Here is a 13613-nt window from a genome sequence, read left to right on the forward strand (position 1 = left end):
CGGCTACTTAGCTGGCTGACTACCTTCTCTAGTGAGTAAGAGACAAGGTAAAATCGACTTGGTGTCTCCAAGCAATTTCCCTGCTGTATATAGACAAAAGCACACTATCTACATGGTCTGTGCGCGTGAGAGAAAGAAGTATAGAAGACAAATGGGAAGCGTGCTGCGGGCTGCGCAGAAGCGTGGATTTCTCCTAAGCGCCCTTGGCACGGCATCTCGGCGCGGCATCTCGGCATAATAAGCGCCGAGGTCACGTGATTGAAAAACAAAAGATATGAAGTTCGTAAAAAATACTAAAAATAATAGAAAAATCGTGCGATTCTAATGGTATATTCAAGGAGGTTATAACAGTTTCAGTTGTCACATGTACCTCCTGTACCCCCTCTTGGTATCAATCATGTATATACCTGTTTGTGCGCCTTCTCAGGGTATAAAAGGACCCTGTGAAGACGCTTCTAATGCATCCATTTATCCACTCTTATATTGACATATACACACAAGCCTTTAACAGCTTATCTGCGCATTTACTTTAGTGATTGACTCACTGTAAATAGCATAGGAGGTTATTCGGCGCACTAAGACCATAGGCCAGTCCCAACAGACACAGGGTAACCTATTAGTGTACTTACTGCGACCCTGTGCCCCTTGACTGTCACAGTTGTTGAGTTCAACATTGAGTATAGTGCAACAATACTGTAAGGATTGTTGTGATTGAGTGATAGTGTTTCGATCCACCATACCCCTTATATTGTAGATAGCTTTATCTACAATATCTCTTAAATGCTAGATATATTTTAGGTAAACCCCATAAGTCTTAAGTCTTACTTAAGCATATATAAGTCCTATACTTATTAGGCAAATCCTATAAATCCTGTACATTAGTCAGGTAACACTCTTACTTAAGGTACTATCCTAGAGACCTTAAAGTATACATACCCTTAGTCACTTAGGCTTAAGTAACATTAGTCTAAGGTACTATACATAACCAACCACCTGCACTTCATAGTTGGTAGACTATTTGTTAGGAGTTGTTATTCCTGATAACCTAGCCTATATTGTGCATATATTCTGTGCATATATTCTGACTCTTAATACTAATTCTTAGTTATTCTCATATACATTTTGTATATATAGTAATTCTTTCTTACTCCTGTACTTACACAACTCTTAACATTGGTGACCACCGCAGGGCATAGTGTTGGTTATCTTTAATTCTTACCTGTAATCTTTTGTACAAGCTTTCATACTTTGTATATACATTCTAATTGTGATACTCTACTAACATTCTTTTATGTCTAGAAGATCAAGTAGACCTGCATCCTCTAATAGGACCCCTTGGGACACAAGACTTTCAAGAGAAGGTATGCCTAGACATAGTACCCCTAGAAGCTCTGTGCTTCCTAGAGACAGCATACCTACAGATAGTCCCAGCAACCCTTTTGGACCTACTAGGTACTCTATTGAGCAATCCTCTCCTGAGGAGCTAGTGATTCCCCAACCTATCCAACCCTATGAATCACCCATCAAGCCACATGCTTCCATGCCAGCCTTGGAAGACCCTCAAGCAGGACCTAGTAGCTCAAGAAGAATATCACCCCACTCTCATAAGTCATCATCCAGACACTCTCCAAGATTGTCTCCTTTGGAATATGAAGCTATTCAGGAAGCAGACAAGCTAGCTAAGCCAAGTTCTTCTATAAGGAAACCTTCATCTTTTGGTAATAAGGCTAGCTCAGCTACCTTCCAGAGGATGATACCTGTATTTGGACTCCCTGATATAGAGATGTTGGAACCTTCCTCTAGTAAACCTCAGCCCTCTGAGCCTACGAACTCTCATGAGCTTAAGAGATCTAAAGGAAAGACTTCTGAAGCCCACATATCTAAGCATAGGGAAACTCAAGCTGCCTTACTGGATCCTAATGATAGGTCTTTTACTAATGACCCAGCAATCCAGAAGTACCTACCCTATTCTCCTTCCACTACCTTATACCCTTTAAATGAAGAATCTCCAGGAGAATTCAACTATCAGCCTGACTGTACCCAAATGACCTCTTGGTGCAGGAAGAACCCTCAAGCTAATAGTTTTAGGAAAGTCTACAGGCAGCTAGGAAGAGTATTCTATCATGTGGAGATACCTCCAGCCCATGAGAATCGCTACCCCTCACCTTCTTGTGAGCAATGGGCTTCTCACTACTTCAAACTACTAGATACTGTAGTAACCTTTAGACCTACATGTTGCATTACTACCAAGTTAGTTCCTGCTCAAGAAATCAACCATTGGCCTGAATATGGTAAGTTACACATAGACCTGAATAAACTAATCAAGAGAACTGTTCATAGCGTCTATGACATGGAGGAGCTATTGCCCATTCCTGAATGGCCAGAACATGACTGTTTATTCACCTCTCATTCCTTTGAGGTAGCTGCTGTCACTTATAGGGATCAGATGGAGCGTTTCATTCAGAAGTTATATGAGATCCTTGGTAGACAACTTCAGACTGGACCACCTTCCCCAGTCATCTCTGCAGGACATCTCAGTGAGGTAGAACCTGGACAAGAACACCTTAGGGATAGGACCCTGCAACTTAAGCAAGATATGACCCTTTTAGTGCCCAAAAGTTCTAGAGCCTCTTCTGTCACTCCACAGGAGGCGGCTCAAGAAAACTTACTAAGGAGTCTTATCAAACCCACTAGTCAAGTTACTATTGCTAGTCCTTTACTTCCAGATCCTCAAGTTTCTCCTCCAACTGTAACCCTGCACACCTCCAGTAGCACTCCTCCAGGACAACCTCCTAGTAGTCTTCATTCATCCAAAGCCTCTCTTACTGTTACTATGCAACCTAGGTATTTAGGACCTGATAATGGAACCACACTTATTCCCTCAGAACCTTTACCATCACCTCCTAGCTCTATTGCTACTTCTTCCTCTAGATCTATACCCTTAGGAAGAATACCAGAAGAGTCACCCCATGTAACATTACAAGTCCCACCTACCTTAGAAAGGACTGAGAGACTTAGGAGAGAAGCTGCTAGATCTCTAGGACCTAGACCACCTACTCCTAGACCCACTATAGTCCCTTCCACTAGTTCAGAAGAAACCTTACCATCATCACCTAGAGGTAATGCAAGTGTTCCTATAGCACAACCTTCAGCTATACCTCCTTTCAATATACAAGCCCTTGAAGACTACATCAACAATCTTTCAGATGGAAGTATAGATGGCTTAAGTTCTTCTGAATCATCAACTGGAAGAGACCAAGTAGCCCCAGAACTAATAGCCCCAGCTACTCCTGCTGATTCTATTACTTCTGTCTCAAGTGCTGCTACTCATACCATGCAAATTCCAGTAGCACAGTCTACTCCCAGGATTAGGAGCCAAGTAGAAGAGGATAATGTTAGGAATATACCTTATAATCCACCTTTAAGCAACGCTGCTAGAAGAGTTAGCCTTGCAGGCCCAAGTATTCCTCTTAGAGATCCACCTCCACATGCTGACTTTATTAATTGCAGATCTTCCTTGGGAGCAAATCGGCAATCCTCAGGAAGACCAGCTATACCAGCTGAATCCTTTACCAGAGTATCTACAATCCCAGAAGAGCGCTCCTCTAGACTAGCTGAAAGTGCCCACAGGAGACCTACCTCCTCTCCTGAATCAAGAAGAACTCCTCTAAGTATCCATACCAATTTACCTTACTTGCAGGAGCAGCCAGCACCAGTTACTAGAGAAGAAGCTAATATGAGTAGGAGAGGAAACTTCTTAGCCCCTCTACTAGCACCTGTCCCACAACTTCAAGTACCTCCAGCACCACCCATTGATAGGACTAGGTTACCTCCTCATATTGTAGGACGTATGGTCTCCTCTAGAAGGTTTAGTGAGCTGTTTAATGATCCACCTCCTAGGGATCAACTTAGAGATAGACTAGCTCCCTTAGCTGAAGGAGGAGGAGGAAATGACCCACCATATGATAGCAATGAGGGAGATTTTGATAACTCTGGTAAAAGAAGGAACAACCCACCTAGAAGGAATGGAGGAGGACCTCCCAACGACCCAGAAGATCCAGGAAATGAACCATACGCTCAAGCAAATGCAGCTAGAGCTAGACCTTTCAATCCAGCTCCTGTACACTTTGATACTAAGCTGAAACCTGACATAATCCCAGAGTGGGATGGAGACACTAAGAAGCTGTCGCGCTGGATGACATCCATCAACAACATAGCTGAGTATAGTAGCTACACTAGAATTCAGCTTGGACAGCAGATTCCTCTCAGGTTCACAGGAAGAGCTCTTAGATGGTTCAATGCATTAGATAAGGACTATAGGCAAATTATAACTGAAGATTGGCCAGCACTTAGGCAAGCTATCACTATCCACTTCATGAATAGGACCTTCCTGAACAGAAGCAAGAATGAAGCCATGCGCATCAGGTTCAGGGATAAAGATCATTCAGAAGAGACCCCAGAAGACTATGTCATCAGGAAGATGGAAGCTCTCACTATTGTCAGTAACTGGACTGACTCTGAATTAATCTTTGAAATCATGAATGGTGCTCCTAAGTCCTGGACCACGCATATAGACACCTCAAGAATAGTCACTTGGGAAGACTTCCTTGACAAGATTGCATGGCATGAGGAGGACCTTTTGGGAAAAGATTCTTCTCATAACTCTGACATACAGCGTCAACTACACCAGATGCAATCTACTCTCAAGAGACTAGAAGGAAACAGGCACTCTAGGCCAAGTGCGCGCTCACACTTAGCAGGATCTAAACCAGTAGGATGGCATCAAAATAATCCTCCACCAAAATACCCTAAGGATGACTCTACAGTATCTAAAGGTAAAACTCCTAAAGACAAGAAAGCTAGACCTTGTAGACACTGTGGAAGTATGATGCACTGGGATAGAGACTGTAAGCATGCCAAGAAGAACTCCAGATTTGTGCGATCACATATGGCACAAGCAGATAATGATGAATGGGAAGCCCAAGAAGCTTATGAAGATCTCTGTGATGAAGCCTACCTTGATGAAACAGAATATGACACTGAAGGAGAAGAGTCTGTTTCTGAGGAAGAGCAGGATTTTCATAAGCCCCTTCAGTCATTAGCTGTTTCTACCTCCAGCGCTAAGCCCAGCTCTGGATCCCAGGAGGAACAGCATGGTCTGGAGGGGACCACTGTCAGCCAGGGTACTAACTCTGCTGACCAGGGCAGTAAGGAATCTGATTCATTGGTATTTTCTGGATATGTACAACCCAAGCTCCCCACTAGGAAGAGCCTTAATAAGAAACTGAAAATGGCTAGTAGTCATACAGCTATTGCCAAAAATGGAGAAGAAATCACTCTCAAGCGATTAATGTCAAGACCACCAGGAACTGCTTTCTTTGGATCTAAAGCCACCATCATCAAAGGTTGGCTTCAGACAAATAATGGACCTAAGAAGCGCATCACCTTTGACTCAGGATCAGAGATCACTCTCATTAATGAGTCAATACTTAAAACTCTAGATCCATCACCTAGAGTGCGCATTGGACAAAAACTCAAGTTAATTCAAGTTACTGGGAATAGTAGCTTATCACAGTATATTTCCCTTCCTATCATCTTTGATACTGAACAAGGATTAGTTAAAATGATTGTAGAAGCTTACATAGTTCCTAACATGAACACACCTTTTATCTTAGGAACAGACTTTGCATCTCAGTATCAACTGTCATTAGTTAGGAATGGAGATGGAACAAGGATAGTTTTTGGGGATACAGGACGTTCTATTCCTGTGGAAGAATCAGATTCCAGCCCAAGAATTGACCAACAAGGTAATACTTTTATGGTTGAAGTTGCGCAAGGATTCATCAAGAATTCTGAGAAAATCAAGATCTCTAAGAAAGCCTACAAGAAGCGACTTCAACATAGGAAATTACCTCCCAATACTGTCAAAGTAAAAGTCTATGAGACAGTTACTATCCCAGCGCATACCATCAAGCTCATCAAAGTCAAGACAATATGGAAGGAAGGTCAAGCCTCTGGTTTTATGGACAGATCTTTCAATTCCCATCGACAAGAAGAACATCTGTTTGCAATAACAGACTGCCTGATAGATAGGAACAATCCCAAGATTCAGGTTTCTAACCTATCAGAACATCCTTTAAGATTGCAAGGAGGAGAAATTCTTGGATATATGCATGACCCCAACAAATACCTTGCAAAGGAAAAGGACATTACTAAGGAAGAAAAAGACAGCATTACAAGTATGCTACATACAAGCCATGGTGCAGAGGAAAGCTGAAGAGAAGCCTACTGTGCAAGAAGAGGAATTAATGAAGTCGCCTGAAGGAGGACCTAAGGCTGCTGAAGTACCTGACCCAGAACCTGTCCCTTCAGATAGATTTCTTCAAGAAGTTAATTTCTCAGAACATCTCACCCCTAATCAAAGGGCTAAACTAGAAAAAGTTTTGCACAAGCATGAGTTAGCCTTTGGATTAGATGGTAGACTTGGTACTCATAACACTCAACTGGAAATTAGACTAAGGCCAGGAACTAAAGAAATATCTCTAACCCCTTACCATGCTTCTCCAGCTAAAAGAGAAGTCATTGACAAGCAGATTGAGGAATGGCTTAAACTTGGAGTCATTGAGCCATCCAAAAGTGCTTGGGGATTTCCTGTCATAGTAGTCTATCGCAACAGTAAACCCAGACTATGTGTGGATTACAGACGTCTCAATGAAGTAGCTGTACCAGATGAGTATCCCTTACCAAAGCAAACTGACATTTTGCATGCCTTGGAAGGATCTCAATGGCTTACTACCTTAGATGCGCTAGCTGGTTTCACTCAGCTAACCATTAAGGAGGAAGACAGAGAGAAACTTGCTTTCAGATGTCACAACGGCCATTGGCAACCTACCAAACTACTCTTTGGATATAGGAATGGACCAGCAGAGTTCCAGCGTGTCATGAATAGGATACTTTCAAGATTTCTATGGCAATTTGCCCTAGTATATATTGATGACATAGTGATCTATAGTGTTAAGTTTGAAGACCATTGCAATCACTTAGATCAAGTCTTAGGAGCTATTGAAGAAGCTGAAATCACCCTATCTCCAAAGAAATGTCACATTGGATACCAATCACTACTATTGCTAGGACAGAAGGTATCAAGATTAGGTCTATCAACCCACAAGGAAAAAGTTGATGCTATCTTAGAGTTGGAACCCCCTAAAAATGTTCCTACCTTACAGACTTTCCTAGGGATGATGACTTATTTCTCTAGCTATATTCCCTTCTACTCATGGATTGTAGCGCCTTTGTTCAAGCTTCTCAAGAAAGGAACAGATTGGTCTTGGGAGGAAAAGGAACAACAAGCATTTGAACTTGCTAAAGAGGCCCTAGCATCTGCTCCAGTAATGGCTTATCCTATTATTGGAAAACCTTACAGATTATACAGATGCATGCAACTATGGCCTTGGAGGAATATTACAGCAAGTCCAATCAATCAAGATAAAAGACTTAAAAGGGACAAAGGCATACAAGTACTTAAGGGGGGAATATGATAAAGGAAACCCAGTTCCCAGAATGACAATTCCTGCTTCCAAGCAGAGAGACGACGTGACTGGGGGGGATACATGGGATAAGCAAGACTTTGAAGAAACAACTGCACAAGTAGAGCGAGTCATTGCTTATTGGTCAAGGATTCTAAAAGAAGCAGAAAGAAACTACTCCCCAACAGAGCGCGAAGCATTAGCCCTCAAGGAAGCACTTGTGAAATTTCAGGTATACTTGGAAGGAGCTGAATTTGTTGCTATCACAGATCACGCCGCTCTCACCTGGAGCAAGACTTACAATAATGTCAACAGAAGACTCATGACATGGGGCTTAGTATTCTCAGCCTACCCAGGAATGCAGATTGTGCACCGCGCAGGAAGAGTACATGACAATGCAGATCCTATCTCAAGACTTAGGAGGAGAACCCCATATCATACCAGCCCTCTGGCAGATCAATCAACTCCACTCAAGCTCAATATGGAGGAAGACCCATTAAGAAACCTCTACAAGGAGATAAATGAACGTTTTGAAGAGAAACTTCTTGGAGTTGCAAGCGCATTCACCCAGAGTTACAAAATTGGAAATAGCCAGAAGCCCATCAAGAAGTGGATACCCACACCAACAGAAGCTATATCTTATCAAACAACTACCTCATACTCTGTGGAAATATCAATAAACTCAGAAGAAATCACAAGGTTCATAGAAGCATACAAGAAGGACTCCCATTTTAAGCAAGTGATGGAGGAGTTCAAGTCGCACCACAATCCACTCAATCCACCCTTCCATCAATACCAGATAGGAGATAATGGATTGATCTACTTTATAGATTCCCAGGAAAAGTATTGGCTATGTGTACCTAGGGATCTACAAGTAGATATTTTGAAGGAAAATCATGATAACCTCAATCAAGGAGCACATGCTGGTTATGCTAAGACATATCATCGAATTGCTTCTGTTTACTATTGGCCTAAGATGGCTAGAAGCATTCAGAAGTATGTACACACTTGTGATATCTGTCAGAAAGCAGGACATCGACGGCATGGACCCAGAGGATTCCTTCAACCTTTACCTATTCCACAGCAACCCTTTGAAGTAGTATCAATGGACTTCATCATGGATCTTCCACCAAGTAACAACTACAACACTATCCTAGTTATTGTGGACAAACTAACTAAGTATGGACATTTCATCCCATGTACTACTCAGATAGATGAAGCACAAACAGCACAACTGTTCCATGATCACATATGGTGTCACTATGGCTTACCTTGGCAAGTAATCACTGATAGAGATGCTAGATGGACAGGAGCCTTTTGGGGTCACTTAGTTAGTATGTTAGGAATTCGGCGAGCACTCACCACTGCACATCATCCTCAGAGTGATGGACAAACAGAGATACTTAATCAAACTACAGAAGTGGCTATTAGAGTATTCACTAACCCAGCTAAGGACAATTGGAGTAAGCTTCTATCAGGATTTGCACACTCATACAATACAAGTGTGCATACATCCACACAACAGACACCAGCCTTCCTACTCCGCAGATTCCAGCCTCTAACATCAGCTGACTTACTGGCTCTCACTTCTGAGAACATTCCAAGACCAGCCCAAGAAAGTCAAACAGCTGAAGAATTCAAGGAATCCATGGAATTAGCACGATCATTAGCTAAGGACGCTCTCAAAGTAGCTCAGAATTATCAACAGAAATACTATAATTCTGACAAGACACATGTTACCTTTGAGCCAGGAGATTTAGTCTTAATCAATCCCCATTCCTTAAACTTACTCAAACATCAGTCAGGGAAAGGGAATAAGCTAAATATGTTATGAAGGACCATTTGAAGTCATGGAAAGCATATCACCAGTAGCATATAGGATAAGATTACCTGCTAGCTATCGCATACACCCAATCATTAACATAGCACACTTGGAATCTTACAAGGCATCACCCCCAGAGTTTGGAAGCCGACCCACTCAGAATATACCTAGAGAAGACTTCCAACAGATGCCTGAATATGAGGTGGAAAGGATAGTAGAAGAAAGGACAATAAAGAAAGGCAACAAGAGAATTAGGCAGTACAAAATCTGTTGGCTTGGGTACAGCTCAGAACATGATAGATGGAGGACAGAGAAAGAATTAAGGAATGCTCCAGAAGTAATCAAAGAATGGAAGCGAACCTCTGGCTCCACTATCCATCCCAATCACAGGAAGAAGAAGGAGTTCTAAGCTCCACATGGCTTCTTCCATGTACCACAGGTGTAACTAAACCGGTCATATCCTCCAAGATAGGAAATAACAACATACTCAACGTTTGAAGCACTAAGTCAAACCTATCTTATGGAGGATGAATTTTGTATAAATGCTCTCACTCAACTCTCCCAATTGTCATTCCATTCATACTCAATTATCTACACACTCTGTCTACTATGTCTTTCTCCCAAGATTATTACTGCTATCCCATCTTCACTTCCTACAGGAATGATGTGCCCCTCACTCCTGAGCTAGGTATTATTGAAGCCAGCCATGTCCGTGATTTGTACTATGTCTATGCTAATTGCCACAATGACCACTACTCCCCATACTCTGAGAATCATCCAGACCCCCTAGAACGTCGTATTCATGCCATGCCTGACATTGAGGTCTTCCTAATGGATGATGACCATCCCCCTCAATGGTTCTTAGGCATTGACCTTACTCATGCATTGCACGGGGCCTACACCCATGCACTTTGTGTCTTTGGCAAAGCTGTCCAACCTGCTGGATGGAATTGTCGCAAGCCCTGGGCAAATTACGACTATGCAACTGAGCTTGTCAAGATTGGTTTTCTGTACATCCCGCGTCCCATTTGTTTCAAAGAGGACGTCTATCACTTCCCTGCCAATTCCTTCCACGAGCTCCAGCAACAAGTACATCACAACAACTTCTACGCGATTTGCCTCAATGCTCTGTCAATTATTATCACTGCTACTAAACAGATGAAGTATAGTAACATAGCCCATGTTGGGTATATTTGCGGCTCCCCCGCCTGCGTTTCTGCGCATCGTTTTTGGTGCCGTTTACATGGTCACCCAGTAGTCGAACACTCCAAAGACGATCTGTCCGACGCAGGATTCCCTGTCAACGGATACAACGGCAACAACAAAGCACTGGGACCGATTACTCCGCCGCCTGAGAACGTTCCGCCGCCCCAGTTGGTGGACTTTGCGGAAGTCCCCTTCGACTACGCCGCCTGGGGACTTCCCCCTCGAGAATCTTCCAAGCAACCCGAAACGGCTTACCTGGGTTACCAGAACGGCGATTCGTTTACGGCTCCGGAATACGCCCTGTTGCACGCTGCCAACAAAGCAGGCGAATTCCCCGCTCCGGAGTACGCCCACAGCCACGAGTTTGACATTGCTGCCCTCACGCAGCAACTCTCATTGGTTGCCGTTGCGCAGAGCGTTGAATCCGTCTCCCCGGGTTCGGTAACGACTTCGTCGCTTCTGTTTGGGAGTGGCCGGGAGAACCAAACCCCGTCGTCGACTTGGGACCACCTGAATGGCCCACCGTACCGCAGCAGCATACGCCGCCGTTCTCGTGGGAAGACCACTGGCACGAGGTTCACGCTCGCGACCTAGAGCTAGGCAACAACCAGGGCGTCGACATCGGCGGAGGGCTCGAAATCGACTCGGAACATATCATTCGCCCCCTCTCCGTCGTCACTAGCTAAGCCAGCAACATGCCTTGCCTGTACATATTACATCTAAATGTTCTCCGCGTCTCAATTCCTGTATTCTGCAACCATTAATGCTCTACTCGCGAATCTGACCGTTTTTGACTCGTCTAAATAATCGTCGCTAAGAATTCGACCCTTATTCGTGTGAACGTCCCACCACACTTAGTACCGATCGATAGCCACGACTCGATAGATATCGATAGCACTTTTAACTAAGTCAAAAGCTTCAGATTTGACCTCGCACTTATTACAACAAGTAAATACCCGACACCAGCTGAATACTCCAAGCATATGACTAAGCCCTAAGCGCCCATGGCTCCGACACCTTAAGACTTAGCCATAAAAATTAAGGAATTTATTTCCAATTGCAAGGAGTATAATGAATTAGCACCAAACCATTAATTAGGAAGCCATTTCTTGATAGGATAAGTCCAGATTGGGGGGGATATGTTATGGATATGACATTTCCTCATTAATCTGTACTTATTTTATTAATTACACTAGTAATCTTACAGTAAAACAAATGAGATAAAGATGCGAACTAAGGTTTTCAAGGTCCCTCTATCCAATGGTGGCCTTTACAAAACCTATAAACCTCAGGAATACCCTCAATATGCGATGCCTTTCGCATATATGCTGTTTTCTCACTCATTTAAATATATATAAATTCAGCTGAGTAGATAAACAGTAACAAGTAATATTTCTCTTGTTTGTAGTATTTATTATTCAAGATTCTATCTTGTGGCTACACCCAGAAATATTCAGGGTCCCCCCTGTCGCATAGGCAAGTGCTCCGGCGCTTAATCAGCCCTTAAGCGCCGACGCACTAAATGCGCCTTTTCTCCACCACCCGGGCATCCCACACTGCCGAATCGCTTGCGCTTAGGTGCGCCTGTTTGCGCGCTCCAGAACGCTGGGTCAAACTCCCCAAACGGACAATATTTGGCAGAGTTATGCCCCATTTACTGTAAGTACCCAATGCAGAAGTATCCTACCTTTGGGACTGTTTACTCCAAGGATGAAACACTTAGCCTTGGAACACCTAAGGACCCACACAGGTAAATACTGCCTTGGGGCAAACATTGCCTTGGGACAAATATTAGGAACTGTTGTTTGTTTACTATGTACCAAAGTATTGGCTCCCTCAAGTGTTTCAGTTGCCACATGTACCTCCTGTACCCCCTCTTGGTATCAATCATGTATATACCTGTTTGTGCGCCTTCTCAGGGTATAAAAGGACCCTGTGAAGACGCTTCTAATGCATCCATTTATCCACTCTTATATATTGACATATACACACAAGCCTTTAACAGCTTATCTGCGCATTTACTTTAGTGATTGACTCACTGTAAATAGCATAGGAGGTTATTTGGCGCACTAAGACCATAGGCCAGTCCCAACAGACACAGGGTAACCTATTAGTGTACTTACTGCGACCCTGTGCCCCTTGACTGTCACAGTTGTTGAGTTCAACATTGAGTATAGTGCAATGATACTGTAAGGATTGTTGTGATTGAGTGATAGTGTTTCAATCCACCATACCCCTTATATTGTAGATAGCTTTATCTACAATATCTCTTAAATCCTAGATATATTTTAGGTAAACCCCATAAGTCTTAAGTCTTACTTAAGCATATATAAGTCCTATACTTATTAGGCAAATCCTATAAAGCCTGTACATTAGTCAGGTAACCCTCTTACTTAAGGTACTATCCTAGAGACCTTAAAGTATACATACCCTTAGTCACTTAGGCTTAAGTAACATTAGTCTAAGGTACTATACATAACCAACCACCTGCACTTCATAGTTGCTAGACTATTTGTTAGGAGTTGTTATTCCTGATAACCTAGCCTATATTGTGCATATATTCTGTGCATATATTCTGACTCTTAATACTAATTCTTAGTTATTCTCATATACATTTTGTATATATAGTAATTCTTTCTTACTCCTGTACTTACACAACTCTTAACAAAGGGGAACAGGGCAACAAGGTGGCAACAAGGTGGCGGTCACGTGCAGGCGTTATGGTGTTACAGACCTGGGTTCATAACAATTTGGTGATCTGGAGGTAGTTGATTCCTCTCAAATCCAAGCACCCTTGGCACTTTGCCCAGTACACCTTCAACACCCACATAATACTGACATATGGATATCTATCTCATATGACAAGGCAAGTGTTTGAGTTATATGTAGTGATTCCTTTTTACCTTGGACTGATTACTACTATGCCATTGATGTAGTTGGGTCTTGATAGTACTGAAGACAAACTAGGAGAGGGATTTGACAGAGATAATGATGTTTAATATTGGTACGTATTATCTATTAATTATCTATTAAAGCAAGGGAAGCCGTGGGAAAGCTGA

The 13613-nt window shown here is 42.8% G+C and overlaps 2 protein-coding genes across 2 annotated transcripts; both read left to right on the forward strand.

Moving 5' to 3' along the window:
- Nucleotides 1-1291: 1291 nt before the first annotated feature.
- On the forward strand, nt 1292-9757 carry RhiXN_01283 (Retrovirus-related Pol polyprotein from transposon; the record flags this gene model as incomplete). Its single annotated transcript, XM_043321102.1, has 5 exons — nt 1292-1361; nt 1422-6239; nt 6298-7388; nt 7468-9213; nt 9473-9757. 5 exons carry the CDS (start codon nt 1292-1294, stop codon nt 9755-9757), a joined length of 8010 nt encoding a protein of 2669 aa, XP_043186925.1.
- A 200-nt stretch (nt 9758-9957) lies between these two features.
- Nucleotides 9958-11148, forward strand: RhiXN_01284 (uncharacterized protein; the record flags this gene model as incomplete). Its single annotated transcript, XM_043321103.1, has 1 exon — nt 9958-11148. The coding sequence occupies one exon, from the start codon at nt 9958-9960 to the stop codon at nt 11146-11148; it is 1191 nt and encodes a 396-aa protein (XP_043186926.1).
- Between the last annotated feature and the right edge of the window lie 2465 nt (nt 11149-13613).

Source organism: Rhizoctonia solani, chromosome 16, assembly GCF_016906535.1.
Source record: "Rhizoctonia solani chromosome 16, complete sequence".
In the NCBI taxonomy this organism is placed as follows: domain Eukaryota; kingdom Fungi; phylum Basidiomycota; class Agaricomycetes; order Cantharellales; family Ceratobasidiaceae; genus Rhizoctonia; species Rhizoctonia solani.